The 13939-nt window shown below is 44.4% G+C and overlaps 3 protein-coding genes across 3 annotated transcripts; all 3 read right to left on the reverse strand.

Annotated features, from left to right (window-relative positions):
* Window positions 1-1998: 1998 nt before the first annotated feature.
* On the reverse strand, window positions 1999-4236 carry LOC108940633 (uncharacterized). The gene is made up of 2 exons (XM_018762900.2): window positions 3787-4236; window positions 1999-3622 (listed from the first exon to the last, which is right to left on the reverse strand). Exon 2 carries the CDS (start codon window positions 3612-3614, stop codon window positions 2682-2684), a length of 933 nt encoding a protein of 310 aa, XP_018618416.2. The 5' UTR covers window positions 3615-3622; window positions 3787-4236; the 3' UTR covers window positions 1999-2681.
* Window positions 4237-5794: 1558 nt separating this feature from the next.
* LOC114909127 (uncharacterized) lies at window positions 5795-7782 on the reverse strand. Its single transcript, XM_029246010.1, has 2 exons — window positions 7333-7782; window positions 5795-7168 (listed from the first exon to the last, which is right to left on the reverse strand). Exon 2 carries the CDS (start codon window positions 7158-7160, stop codon window positions 6234-6236), a length of 927 nt encoding a protein of 308 aa, XP_029101843.1. The 5' UTR covers window positions 7161-7168; window positions 7333-7782; the 3' UTR covers window positions 5795-6233.
* A 1558-nt stretch (window positions 7783-9340) lies between these two features.
* On the reverse strand, window positions 9341-11249 carry LOC114909128 (uncharacterized). The gene is made up of 2 exons (XM_029246016.1): window positions 10878-11249; window positions 9341-10713 (listed from the first exon to the last, which is right to left on the reverse strand). Exon 2 carries the CDS (start codon window positions 10703-10705, stop codon window positions 9779-9781), a length of 927 nt encoding a protein of 308 aa, XP_029101849.1. The 5' UTR covers window positions 10706-10713; window positions 10878-11249; the 3' UTR covers window positions 9341-9778.
* Between the last annotated feature and the right edge of the window lie 2690 nt (window positions 11250-13939).

A 13939-nucleotide genomic window follows, 5' to 3' on the forward strand; every position in this document is an offset into this window, starting at 1 on the left:
AAGTGCGGTCTCCTCGGTCACTCTGCTTTGTGATGCACAGCACCACCCCGGGTGGCGACTCAGGCTTGTGTTGCATTTACATTCATTCATTCATTCATTCATTCATTCATTCATTCAACTAACACTTCTCTGCAAAGCAACTTAAACTGTTAAGTTACACTCAATTAGTCATACAGCTGGCTAATTTTACTGGAATAATTCAGGCTAAGTGCTTTGCTCAAGGGTACTACAGCAGGGGGTGGAATTCAAACCCACAATTTTTGGGTCCAAAGGCAGCAGCAGCTCTAACCACTACACTACCAGCTGTGACATGTTGTCATGAAATGCTTCTTCAGGTTATGAAACACACTCAGACTGACTGTGCTTAACAGAATGTCATTGGTTTGCTGCCCTGGGGCGAGCAGCCATTTCACCAGTAGGTTATGGGTGCGATCTCCAGCCTGAGGGTTAATAAAGGGAGCCATGGCCTGCAGCTCTGCCAAAAGCCACAGATAAACCAGACAGGACTTCCTAGCAGCCAACACCTCGTGCTGCTCGTCTATTTAAATGATGATTGAGGCTCTGTGAGGGGGGCAATGGGTCACCTGTAACCCCTCCCCCGATGTTTCCTAAGTGAAGATGCAGCTGAAATAAATTTATGGCTTGTTATAGGCATGTTAAGTGTCACACCTCAGTGTGTCTCTTTAAATTAACCAACAACCAAACAGGGTTGGGTCACAACATTTTAAAGAGAGAATCAGTAGTGTCTTCTGAGATGTAGGAGGTTGTGTGTATGTGGGCCACGTATGATTATGAATGCCAGCATATTGCCAGATGTTATGATTACCTCCTATAATGTCAGTTTTACTAAAGGGTGCTTATGAGTTGGGTTTGAGCCCTGCTTGGGGTGGACTGGTGTCCCATCCTGCGTGTGTCCCCACCCACCTTGGCCTTGCGTTGCCGGGTAGGCTCCGGCTCGCCTCGGGACAAGCGGTTGTTGACAATGATGTGACGTATATTTCTGAGAATAGTGCTTAGGTCTAATCGATGGACAAAGAAAGGTGCTCATGACACCTGAGAGTTATTAAACTCTTCTTAGCTCGTGCTTTTGTTCAAGATGATTTAGCCGCTTATTTGGCTCTGTATTCTTACTGTATCGGTTTTGGTAAGAACCTTGGCCAAGGGTCCAATAGCAATACTAGGGACTAGAACCCAAGTCCTTAGGATTGCGTTTACTAATTGAGCTGATGGTTTTATCTAAATTCACATAATTGTTTACTCAACAGGGTAATTTTAATAGAGTAATTTGGGGTCAGTATCTTGATCAAGGGCCCTACAGTAATGGGTGGGAGTTGAACATGCAACCGTAGGATCCATTGGTAACAGCTGTAACCGCAACACTAGTCATAATTGTCCAAGGTAGTATATACCCCTAGGTACAGTAAGCTACTTGCAATGATTTAACCACTTGTACAACAGGGTAATTGTTGCTGTATCCCTTCAGGACACGTAGCTTTGCCAAGAGAACTACGAAAGAACTAGAGATTAGAGCCCAACTCATACTGCTACTGTACCCATTGTCCCAGTTACAAGGCGTACTGCTTTACAGTACATACTCAATTACAGCTTTTGTCAGTTGTGCTGCAGTAGTTAACAGAACAAATCTAAATCTGTTGGCATCTCTGGTGTCGTTCAGGTGTTATTCAGGTAACGATTAAAATATATTCTGTAAAACACACATGAATCTGACCCTCTGAGTTAATAGGTCTTTTTTCTGTTCTGTAAATTAAAAATAATAATAAACCTCATGTACATAAAAGCTCATGTTTATTGATGCATTAAACAGTGAATTAGGAACCAAATTAGTTTTACAGAAATAAGTAATGTAAAACAAGCTCGTTATCAGTAGCTGCTTGTCCTAATTTGTGGTCATGGTGGGCCGGAGCCTATCTTGGTACAAGGTACACCAGTCCATCACAGGGCAGGCGCACACTTAAACTAAACCACAGCAACCACCTCAGGTGAAACACAGGTCTTCGGAGTGTGGGAGGAAACCAGAGCACCTGAGGAAACCCACATAAACACAGGATGAACATACAAACTCCACATGGACTGAAGAAGGATTGAACCTGCAGCCGAATACAACACGAAGGAGCTCCGGGACACCAGCGCTACTCACTGTGCCACCATAACATACGGAAATAAAAGCAAAAATTAAGTGTGAAAGACCAGAACCGCATGAAATGCTGCTGCGAACTTAATTCACTATAAACCAATTAAATATAATTTTACATTAAATTTAAACAAACATACTTTACTACAGTACCTCAGAATGTAAACTGTGCACAGCAAATGCCACACAACATTACAGTACATCTTTCTCTCCAAATATTTAATGTTCTGACATATTAAAGCAGATGCTGGAAAAAACATGTGATCAAATATTGCTGCTGTGCACTAGTACAGTACACTTCTGAGAGGCTACCAAATTCAATTTATTTCTTAAAAAAAGGAAAACGGAAAGACATGGATCATTCAGGGTGAACCGGCCAGTTATTATGGTAAAAAAATTAATTTGCGTGCAGTGATGCTTTACATAAAAAATGTTTACCCAGCTGAAAAAGTTGCATTAATAAACATAGATGAGATGTTTGGTATTAATGTCGATTTTGTCACATCTCTTTTTCCGTGTTCACCCTCTGCTACTGTTCGCTCTTCAAGCGTTCAACCAGTTTTATGGCGTTTTTCAGTTTCATCCAGGGACCACGGGACAACTTTGGGACCAGATGTACGCAGGCGCTGAGTTTGCGAAGCAGCTGCTTGTGACTGAAGACGAGGGTGTCCCCCACCGGGAGGTGAAACGCCAGAGCCACGTTCTGCCACACATAATACTCTTCTCTGGGCATTTCTTCAATAGACACGACGTTGTAACGGTCATCTTCCATCACAAAGAACTTGCAGGGTTCACTTATTGCCTGTGCGCGCCAGATAAAGTGATACCCTCTCAGAGCACATATACTATCACTGCTATCTTCAAGAAGTGGGTATTCATCGAATAAATAGACGTGAGGATGGTGGACCACAACAGAGTAGAGGATCTCCTGTCTGTAGACCACCGTCTCAAAGACCCTCAGAGTGGGCTTCCTGCCGTTACAGAACTGATCGCTGTACTCATGCAGCAGATCAGAGAGCTGGAAGGTGAACTTGAAATTCCCAAAGCGAGAGCCCTCCTGGAAGGCCACCGAGGTGGCCAACCGGTGCAGGAACGGCTCTTGATCGCTGGCCTGAGCAGGTGTCCTGTTGGGGAAACGCTCTTCCAGGAACCGGCGCTCTGCCCTGGCAATGTCTTGCCCACCAATAAAGAGGCTCCACCAGAGGAAATCGTAACCTTTTCCAGCTCTAGGATCTCCGTTGCATCGTACCTGGAACCCTCCGTTCTCAATAATTCCATCAAGACCTCTCCTGTCTGTAACGTGGGTCACTTTGGGAACATGGAACTCCACAGGTATTGACAGCAATGGTACATTTTTCCTAATATATTTGTTTTCAAAACACTTGTATTTCAAGTCATCCAAGCTCACGTGTTCCTTCTCAAACACCGTCTCTTTGTACCCTCTGTTGTTCTTGCGCTTCATTCTCCTTCCTGAGAAGAAAGACCCAGAACTGAATTTGAAACTCCAACACAACAAACATGAGTCACTCTAAAATATCGCATCAACAGCCAAGCAAATCCGTTTCTCCTTTTTAAGAGTTACGAAAAGGAGCCGGAACTGATGAACTTGTCGAAAATCCAACAGAAATACTTACAACAGCGGATACAATTTGGCTTTTGAATATGAAACAAAATCCGCCGACCGGTTTCTCTCGATCTTCACCTCAAAGACCTAAGAGTTTGATTCAACAGGCGCTCTTATATTCACGTCCTTCTGCTTCTGATTCGCCGAAAATCACGCAACGCTTTTCTTCCCTTCCCTCCTTCCAGCTCATGTTTCAGCCAATGTTCATGACAGCATGTAAAAAGTTTCACTGCAGCGCCGTCACATTTCCTTTCTTTTGCTTTTCTTTGCTGTGTCTTTTCTTTATTAAACCAGCGTTCGCATGGAGACCGTTCGGTCTGAGGAGTTCCACATATCCGTAGTTGAGTCCATGGGTGGCGGTGCAATTTCTGCTTTTCACCGAATTCCTAGTTGAGATGCTACAAACAACGATTCTTCAGCAGAGACTTTGTTTGAGCGACAGAAAGACACAATAATTCTGAAACTGAGAAGAGCATCAACGGAAGTCACATAGGAACCAAACAGCATCGATCAACATGAATCACAAGTGATCTTGTACCCCATTCACATGAGCTGTGGTCAAAACATATTAAATAAAATGTGGCATATTGACAATTTGGGCAACATTCCTGTTTTTGTTTTACGTGAAGCTGGCCATTACAGATATGCAGGTGTATCATGCGCACATCCTGTTGGTGCCCGTATGGCTTCCCTCATTTCCTAGAGCCCAAAACCAGACTCGTCAATCAAACCCTCACTGCACCCTCCCGAGACAAAAATAAACAAAAATATTTCCCAAAAAAACACGAATCATTCGCAATACTGTCGTCCTCGAGATATAAAAGTTTCATTTATGAAAACTTGCCCTGACAAAGAATGTTATTTACCTCCACTTTTCTCTTTGTGTTTAAAAAAATCCCAGTAATGTGAAGCACGGCGGGGGGGGGGCAGTAGGAAAAACCTTTTGAAAAATAAGCCATTTCATTCTTCTAAAGCTCCTTCATGCTCGTTGGCGGGACAGGGGCACCGCGGTACGCCATATGGCATTACCGTGTGCGTGTGGGCGCATCTTCGGTCAGTGTCTTTCCACTTAGAGTCGCATCTGTGCTGTTATTGTTCAAACTCTTTGGTGCATCATGACTTCACCAAATGAAAGAATTCTGAGAAAAGTGCGAAGCGGAAATGCACAGAAACAGCTCCGCTGGTATCGACGCCCAAGCGCCCCTGCGCGCGCTCGCACGCACGCACAAAGACCCAAAGCGCACCCGCACGCACAGACACGCACGGACAAGCACAGACATGTACAAACACTACTGGCAATTTGGCTCAATCATCTTTGGGTGGAAACCCCCGCCGACGCGGGGGGACAAAACCCGCAGACCCCCCCCACAGACTAATTGGGGGTTGAACCCACATCGAATCGCACAGCCCAGGCACTGTGAGACACCACATGAGTCTTTTCATTTGCATTGTTTTCATGCATTACTTTTGTCTTTGCTGTTTTGTTTTCTGCCATTAAAGACTGAATTAATGCATGAAAACTGAATATCACATCTATGTGTGCTGTGTCTGTGAATGTTTAAGGGCACGGTGTGTCGGAACGAGTTGAGCAAGCTCAGGTAGACAGACGTAATTATTCATATTAATTTATTATTATTATTATTATTATTATTGAGATGATGAAGCCATACAGTAATACAAAGTAATTAATGTAGATAAACAGCCTCTATTATTTTCTAGTAAGATAACTAATGTTGGCTGTTGAAGTAACTGTGTCCATTTTCATGGGATTAGGTGATATTTTCTTATGAATGGGTCTCAGCGTTGGAAATTACGACTTTGAGTTATGGAACTCGTGAAAGGGTTTTTCTGGATCGGTTACCTTTGTAAGGTGGGGAAAACTGCACCTTTAAAGAAAACCATTTTTCGCATCAAATATGTCCATCACCGGCGTAAAGCTTTTCATCGAAGCATCTAAAGACACGTCTAAATATTGCAAAAAAGAAACATCCGTTTTTCCCATATATAGATCAGGATGAGAGGTTCAGCGTATTTTTATTACATGTAATCATGGACAGACACATTGACATGTTAGTTGCACATCACCGGTACTGCGGCAGAGTTCAGTCAAAGAAAGAGTACAGTACATCACCTTCGTGTAAAAATGTGTCACAGAAGACTCATCTGGCTCTATTAAAGTACAATGATTTGGTACATTAAAGACGCCATCAAGCATGTTTCAAATTATTTTTAAAAAAGAAACCGATTGCAGATAAAACAGAGATCGGTGAAGGAAAACTTCAGAAAGGGTTAAAAATTCCATTTGCATACAAGAGCAATGGGAATAAATGTGTTTGCTAAGCTAAAAGTATAATAGCGTTAAGAAAAGCGACGACCGTTTTGGATCAAGGTCCTTCGAGCCCCGTTTGGCCACAGCGTTCCTCGTGGGGGACCTTCCTCTGTATCTCTCAGCTCAGCTCAGCTCTTCAGGTCTTCCACCACTTCTTCAGCGTCCTCCAAACTCATCCAGGGACCGCGGGACAGCTTTGGAAGCAATTGTTCGCAGGCGCTGAGTTTGCGAAGCAGCTGCTTGTGACTGAAGACGAGGGTGTCCCCCACCGGGAGGTGAAACGCCAGAGCCACGTTCTGCCACACATAATACTCTTCTCTGGGCATTTCTTCAATAGACACGACGTTGTAACGGTCATCTTCCGTCACAAAGAACTTGTAGGTGTCACTTATTGCCTGTGCGCGCCAGATAAAGTGATACCCTCTCAGAGCACATATACTATCACTGCTATCTTCAAGAAGTGGGTATTCATCGAATAAATAGACGTGAGGATGGTGGACCACAACAGAGTAGAGGATCTCCTGTCTGTAGACCACCGTCTCAAAGACCCTCAGAGTGGGCTTCCTGCCGTTACAGAACTGATCGCTGTACTCATGCAGCAGATCAGAGAGCTGGAAGGTGAACTTGAAATTCCCAAAGCGAGAGCCCTCCTGGAAGGCCACCGAGGTGGCCAACCGGTGCAGGAACGGCTCTTGATCGCTGGCCTGAGCAGGTGTCCTGTTGGGGAAACGCTCTTCCAGGAACCGGCGCTCTGCCCTGGCAATGTCTTGCCCACCAATAAAGAGGCTCCACCAGAGGAAATCGTAACCTTTTCCAGCTCTAGGATCTCCGTTGCATCGTACCTGGAACCCTCCGTTCTCAATAATTCCATCAAGACCTCTCCTGTCTGTAACGTGGGTCACTTTGGGAACATGGAACTCCACAGGTATTGACAGCAATGGTACATTTTTCCTAATATATTTGTTTTCAAAACACTTGTATTTCAAGTCATCCAAGCTCACGTGTTCCTTCTCAAACACCGTCTCTTTGTACCCTCTGTTGTTCTTGCGCTTCATTCTCCTTCCTGAGAAGAAAGACCCAGAACTGAATTTGAAACTCCAACACAACAAACATGAGTCACTCTAAAGTATCGCATCAACAGCCAAGCAAATCCGTTTCTCCTTTTTAAGAGTTACGAAAAGGAGCTGGAACTGATGAACTTGTCGAAAATCCAACAGAAATACTTACAACAGCGGATACAATTTGGCTTTTGAATATGAAACAAAATCCGCCGACCGGTTTCTCTCGATCTTCACCTCAAAGACCTAAGAGTTTGATTCAACAGGCGCTCTTATATTCACGTCCTTCTGCTTCTGATTCGCCGAAAATCACGCAACGCTTTTCTTCCCTTCCCTCCTTCCAGCTCATGTTTCAGCCAATGTTCATGACAGCATGTAAAAAGTTTCACTGCAGCGCCGTCACATTTCCTTTCTTTTGCTTTTCTTTGCTGTGTCTTTTCTTTATTAAACCAACGTTCGCATGGAGACCGTTCGGTCTGAGGAGTTCCACATATCCGTAGTTGAGTCCATGGGTGGCGGTGCAATTTCTGCTTTTCACCGAATTCCTAGTTGAGATGCTACAAACAACGATTCTTCAGCAGAGACTTTGTTTGAGCGACAGAAAGACACAATAATTCTGAAACTGAGAAGAGCATCAACGGAAGTCACATAGGAACCAAACAGCATCGATCAACATGAATCACAAGTGATCTTGTACCCCATTCACATGAGCTGTGGTCAAATCATATTAAATAAAATGTGGCATATTGACAATTTGGGCAACATTCCTGTTTTTGTTTTACGTGAAGCTGGCCATTACAGATATGCAGGTGTATCATGCGCACATCCTGTTGGTGCCCGTATGGCTTCCCTCATTTCCTAGAGCCCAAAACCAGACTCGTCAATCAAACCCTCACTGCACCCTCCCGAGACAAAAATAAACAAAAATATTTCCCAAAAAAACACGAATCATTCGCAATACTGTCGTCCTCGAGATATAAAAGTTTCATTTATGAAAACTTGCCCTGACAAAGAATGTTATTTACCTCCACTTTTCTCTTTGTGTTTAAAAAAATCCCAGTAATGTGAAGCACGGCGGGGGGGGGGCAGTAGGAAAAACCTTTTGAAAAATAAGCCATTTCATTCTTCTAAAGCTCCTTCATGCTCGTTGGCGGGACAGGGGCACCGCGGTACGCCATATGGCATTACCGTGTGCGTGTGGGCGCATCTTCGGTCAGTGTCTTTCCACTTAGAGTCGCATCTGTGCTGTTATTGTTCAAACTCTTTGGTGCATCATGACTTCACCAAATGAAAGAATTCTGAGAAAAGTGCGAAGCGGAAATGCACAGAAACAGCTCCGCTGGTATCGACGCCCAAGCGCCCCTGCGCGCGCTCGCACGCACGCACAAAGACCCAAAGCGCACCCGCACGCACAGACACGCACGGACAAGCACAGACATGTACAAACACTACTGGCAATTTGGCTCAATCATCTTTGGGTGGAAACCCCCGCCGACGCGGGGGGACAAAACCCGCAGACCCCCCCCACAGACTAATTGGGGGTTGAACCCACATCGAATCGCACAGCCCAGGCACTGTGAGACACCACATGAGTCTTTTCATTTGCATTGTTTTCATGCATTACTTTTGTCTTTGCTGTTTTGTTTTCTGCCATTAAAGACTGAATTAATGCATGAAAACTGAATATCACATCTATGTGTGCTGTGTCTGTGAATGTTTAAGGGCACGGTGTGTCGGAACGAGTTGAGCAAGCTCAGGTAGACAGACGTAATTATTCATATTAATTTATTATTATTATTATTATTATTATTGAGATGATGAAGCCATACAGTAATACAAAGTAATTAATGTAGATAAACAGCCTCTATTATTTTCTAGTAAGATAACTAATGTTGGCTGTTGAAGTAACTGTGTCCATTTTCATGGGATTAGGTGATATTTTCTTATGAATGGGTCTCAGCGTTGGAAATTACGACTTTGAGTTATGGAACTCGTGAAAGGGTTTTTCTGGATCGGTTACCTTTGTAAGGTGGGGAAAACTGCACCTTTAAAGAAAACCATTTTTCGCATCAAATATGTCCATCACCGGCGTAAAGCTTTTCATCGAAGCATCTAAAGACACGTCTAAATATTGCAAAAAAGAAACATCCGTTTTTCCCATATATAGATCAGGATGAGAGGTTCAGCGTATTTTTATTACATGTAATCATGGACAGACACATTGACATGTTAGTTGCACATCACCGGTACTGCGGCAGAGTTCAGTCAAAGAAAGAGTACAGTACATCACCTTCGTGTAAAAATGTGTCACAGAAGACTCATCTGGCTCTATTAAAGTACAATGATTTGGTACATTAAAGACGCCATCAAGCATGTTTCAAATTATTTTTAAAAAGAAACCGATTGCAGATAAAACAGAGATCGGTGAAGGAAAACTTCAGAAAGGGTTAAAAATTCCATTTGCATACAAGAGCAATGGGAATAAATGTGTTTGCTAAGCTAAAAGTATAATAGCGTTAAGAAAAGCGACGACCGTTTTGGATCAAGGTCCTTCGAGCCCCGTTTGGCCACAGCGTTCCTCGTGGGGGACCTTCCTCTGTATCTCTCAGCTCAGCTCAGCTCTTCAGGTCTTCCACCACTTCTTCAGCATCCTCCAAACTCATCCAGGGACCGCGGGACAGCTTTGGAAGCAATTGTTCGCAGGCGCTGAGTTTGCGAAGCAGCTGTTTGTGACTGAAGACGAGGGTGTCCCCCACCGGGAGGTGAAACGCCAGAGCCACGTTCTGCCACACATAATGCTCTTCTCTGGGCATTTCTTCAATAGACACGACGTTGTAACGGTCATCTTCCGTCACAAAGAACTTGTAGGTGTCACTTATTGCCCGTGCACGCCAGATAAAGTGATACCCTCTCAGAGCACATATACTATCACTGCTATCTTCAAGAAGTGGGTATTTATTGAATAAATAGACGTGAGGATCGTGGACCACAACAGAGTAGAGGATCTCCCTCCGATAGACCACCGTCTCGAAAACCCTCAGAGTGGGCTCCCTGCCGTTACAGAACTGATCGCTGTACTCATGCAGCAGATCAGAGAGCTGGAAGGTGAACTTGAAATTCCCAAAGCGAGAGCCCTCCTGGAAGGCCACCGAGGTGGCCAACCGGTGCAGGAACGGCTCTTGATCGCTGGCCTGAGCAGGTGTCCTGTTGGGGAAACGCTCCTTCAGGAACCGGCGCTCCGCCTCGGCAATTTCTTGCCCACCAATAAAGAGGCTCCACCAGAGGAAATCGTAACCTTTTCCAGCTCTAGGATCTCCGTTGCATCGTACCTGGAACCCTCCGTTCTCAATAATTCCATCAAGACCTGTCCTGTTTGTAACGTGGGTCACTTTGGGAACATGGAACTCCACAGGTATTGACAGCAATGGTACATTTTTCCTAATATATTTGTTTTCAAAACACTTGTATTTCAAGTCATCCAAGCTCACGTGTTCCTTCTCAAACACCGTCTCTTTGCACCCTCTGTTGTTCTTGCGCTCCATTCTCCTTCCTGAGAAGAAAGACCCAGAACTGAATTTGAAACTCCAACACAACAAACATGAGTCACTCTAAAGTATCGCATCAACAACCAAGCAAATCCGTTTCTCCTTTTTAAGAGTTACGAAAAGGAGCCAGAACTGATGAACTTGTCGAAAATCCAACAGAAATACTTACAACAGCGGATACAATTTGGCTTTTGAATATGAAACAAAATCCGCCGACCGGTTTCTCTCGATCTTCACCTCAAAGACCTAAGAGTTTGATTCAACAGGCGCTCTTATACTCATGTCCTTCTGCTTCTGATTCGCCGAAAATCACGCAACACTTTTCTTCCCTTCCCTCCTTCCAGCTCATGTTTCAGCCAATGTTCATGACAGCATGTAAAAAGTTTCACTGCAGCGCCGTCACATTTCCTTTCTTTTGCTTTTCTTTGCTGTGTCTTTTCTTTATTAAACCAGCGTTCGCATGGAGACCGTTCGGTCTGAGGAGTTCCACATATCCGTAGTTGAGTCCATGGGTGGCGGTGCAATTTCTGCTTTTCACCGAATTCCTAGTTGAGATGCTAAAAACAACGATTCTTCAGCAGAGACTTTGTTTGAGCGACAGAAAGACACAATAATTCTGAAACTGAGAAGAGCATCAACGGAAGTCACATAGGAACCAAACAGCATCGATCAACATGAATCACAAGTGATCTTGTACCCCATTCACAGCACATAATAGTGTAAACATAGTAAATGTAGTGTGGTATAGTTGCATCACAGATAGTATTTCTATTTATATGTACATGTTGGTGTACCATCCAGTGTAAGTGACAATTTCATTTACCTAATTTCCACCATTCGAAACCAAACTTGTAAATCAAGCAGTCACTGCACCCTCCCTCCCTCCCTCCCCCACCAGGCAGGAAGGGCAGCTCACATTACAAAAAGATTTCTCGGTCGGTTTATTAAATTTTAGTTGTAATTAGACTTTTGGGGTGTTCAGACAGTTGGGAATGTGATAACTGAAAAATGATGAAATATCATTTTGGGCTCTTTTCGGACAAATATATAGTAATGCCTGTATACGTTCTGGTCACCTTCGGGTTCATGGATGTGAGAAGAAGACGTCTACAGGGGTTCCACCAACCCTGGCTGGTACAAACCCCACAATGCACAAAGGGACCCAGGCCCAGGACTTCTATACCCTGGTTTGGCGTGAACTTCCAGCAGGAGAAAGCATGAATCCTTCCTCTTTACACTCGTGCTCAAGTTTACTGTACAGACAACAAGAAGCCATTTACAGGGAGGACGCATGGAGTTGTGGAACAAAGCCATGTTTGTCACACTGCGCGTATCTTACGAAGGGAGTTTTACACTTTTTTGCGTTGTTGGCACTTTTCTCCATCACAGCACACAGCTGGGTAGTTTTTACTGGAGCAGCTCTAGGTAAATTCTTTGTTAAAGGCCAATACAGCAGTAGGTGGGATTCAAACCCAAAGTCTGCATCTCTAACCACTACACTGCATATCGCCACTGGTTTGAAAAGACACGTGCATGAACTTCCCTGCGTCCAGCCAAGTGGAATCGCGTCTACTTTATTATCACTCATTATTACATGATGCAATCCCTATCCAGAACGATACAGAAGACTCCACGGCATCAAAAAATCTGTGGTTTGATGTTAAAATTTAATTACCAAGTGATGAACTGTTGTTATTACTATTATTGTTGTTGTTATTATAATTTAATGTTTCTTTCACATTCATACTCTTATTTACCTATTATGAGTTACTCATTATCTCGTTTACTGTATTACCCCATTATCATGTTTACATTCCTTTTATTTTATTTGCTGAGGATATTAGTGTGATCAGCATGTAGTAGAAAGTTCTGGAAAGAAAGCACTTCTGTAACTCGGTAAACTTTCACTGGGATAGACAGGAGGCTGAGAGACCTTGGGTGGTGTTTTGAGTAGATAAGTATGTTTTGGGATGTACTGCAAGAGACACGGGCGAGATCTGCGGGACACACGGGCGCTTTAACATCAGCGTGATGGATAACACTTTGGAAAATTCTGCAGAAACAGCAACGAAATATTTTTAAGATCTACTGTGTCCCGTGACTGAGTCTACAATGCTAGGTTTATATCCTAGTGTTCCGACAATAAAAATATACTGCAAATCTCGCATTGTAAGTTGCTTAGAAGAAAAGTCTCAGCTTAATAAATGAAAATAAATTTAATAAAATATGCTTAGCTTCTTGTACAGCTGGGTAAAATTTGGTCTATTAAAAAACTACTAGAGCAGGGACCCGAACTCAGGACCTCAGAATGCACGACAGCGGCTCTAGTCGCTACGCCACCTGCTGGTCTTACGCTACTGGCTCAGTCTGGTGGTTCAGAAGCCACCAGAAAACAATGATCCCCTCCGTTGGGGAGTCAGGCTGCCCCATCTCTGGAATTGATGGCCAAGGACAGCTGGAGACAGCTGGGGATGTCTCCGGAACCCCCCAACCCACCCCCGTCTGCTGGAACGGAAGGTCTGTGAGGAGCGGCACTCCACTGAGCAAATCTCAGGTTATCGAACCCTATAAAGGCAACGGAGCAACGGAGACGGTTCCGGTCGTTAGAACCGCTGCTCTTCGCATGACGCGCGCAACATCTGAAACTGCTCTTAACGCCCGGACGCACTTCACCGAAGGTTTGCCAAAAAGTGTCTGAGACCAACCTCGGCATCAGCCACGGGTGTAAATTCTGCAGGTGGCAAGTGTAAAACCGCAGGGATCATTAACAAACGCGACGGAAACGCGAACGTGTTCTCTTTCGGTTAGCTTTCGTTTTTTTTCAGAAATCTGCAATGAAAGATACGCTGCTGGCTGGTGCCCAGTCTGGGTGACTGGTACATTTCCATCACCTCCCCCCCCCACCCACCCCAGTGCTGCCTGCTAGTAGGACTGCTGAAATGTTCCACATTCAAGTAAACAGAGATGGGTGTCAACAACCACACCTCATGGGAGTCCCGAGACAGTCAGTCGGTGGGGGGGGGGTCTCGAATCTTTTATGCCGTTCACTTCCGGAGGCCTGGCCACACAACACCGGTTCACATGAGAATATGTTCGCCGACAGCTGCGGAAGCCAGCTGTTGGGGAGATAACTGGCAGCGTACCGGTTAAAGCTGTATTTAAAGCTGCTGCCCTTGGACCCGAGGGTTGTAGGTTCTGATCCCACGCTCAAGCAATATAGCTACCCTCAGC

The sequence above is a fragment of the Scleropages formosus genome, chromosome 18 (genome assembly GCF_900964775.1).
Source record: "Scleropages formosus chromosome 18, fSclFor1.1, whole genome shotgun sequence".
NCBI lineage: Eukaryota > Metazoa > Chordata > Actinopteri > Osteoglossiformes > Osteoglossidae > Scleropages > Scleropages formosus.

Coding starts and splice junctions, on each gene's coding strand:
- LOC108940633 (XM_018762900.2), bottom strand. CDS start 3,614: ATGAAGCGCAAGAACAACAGAGGGTACAAAGAGACGGTGTTTGAGAAG.
- LOC114909127 (XM_029246010.1), bottom strand. CDS start 7,160: ATGAAGCGCAAGAACAACAGAGGGTACAAAGAGACGGTGTTTGAGAAG.
- LOC114909128 (XM_029246016.1), bottom strand. CDS start 10,705: ATGGAGCGCAAGAACAACAGAGGGTGCAAAGAGACGGTGTTTGAGAAG.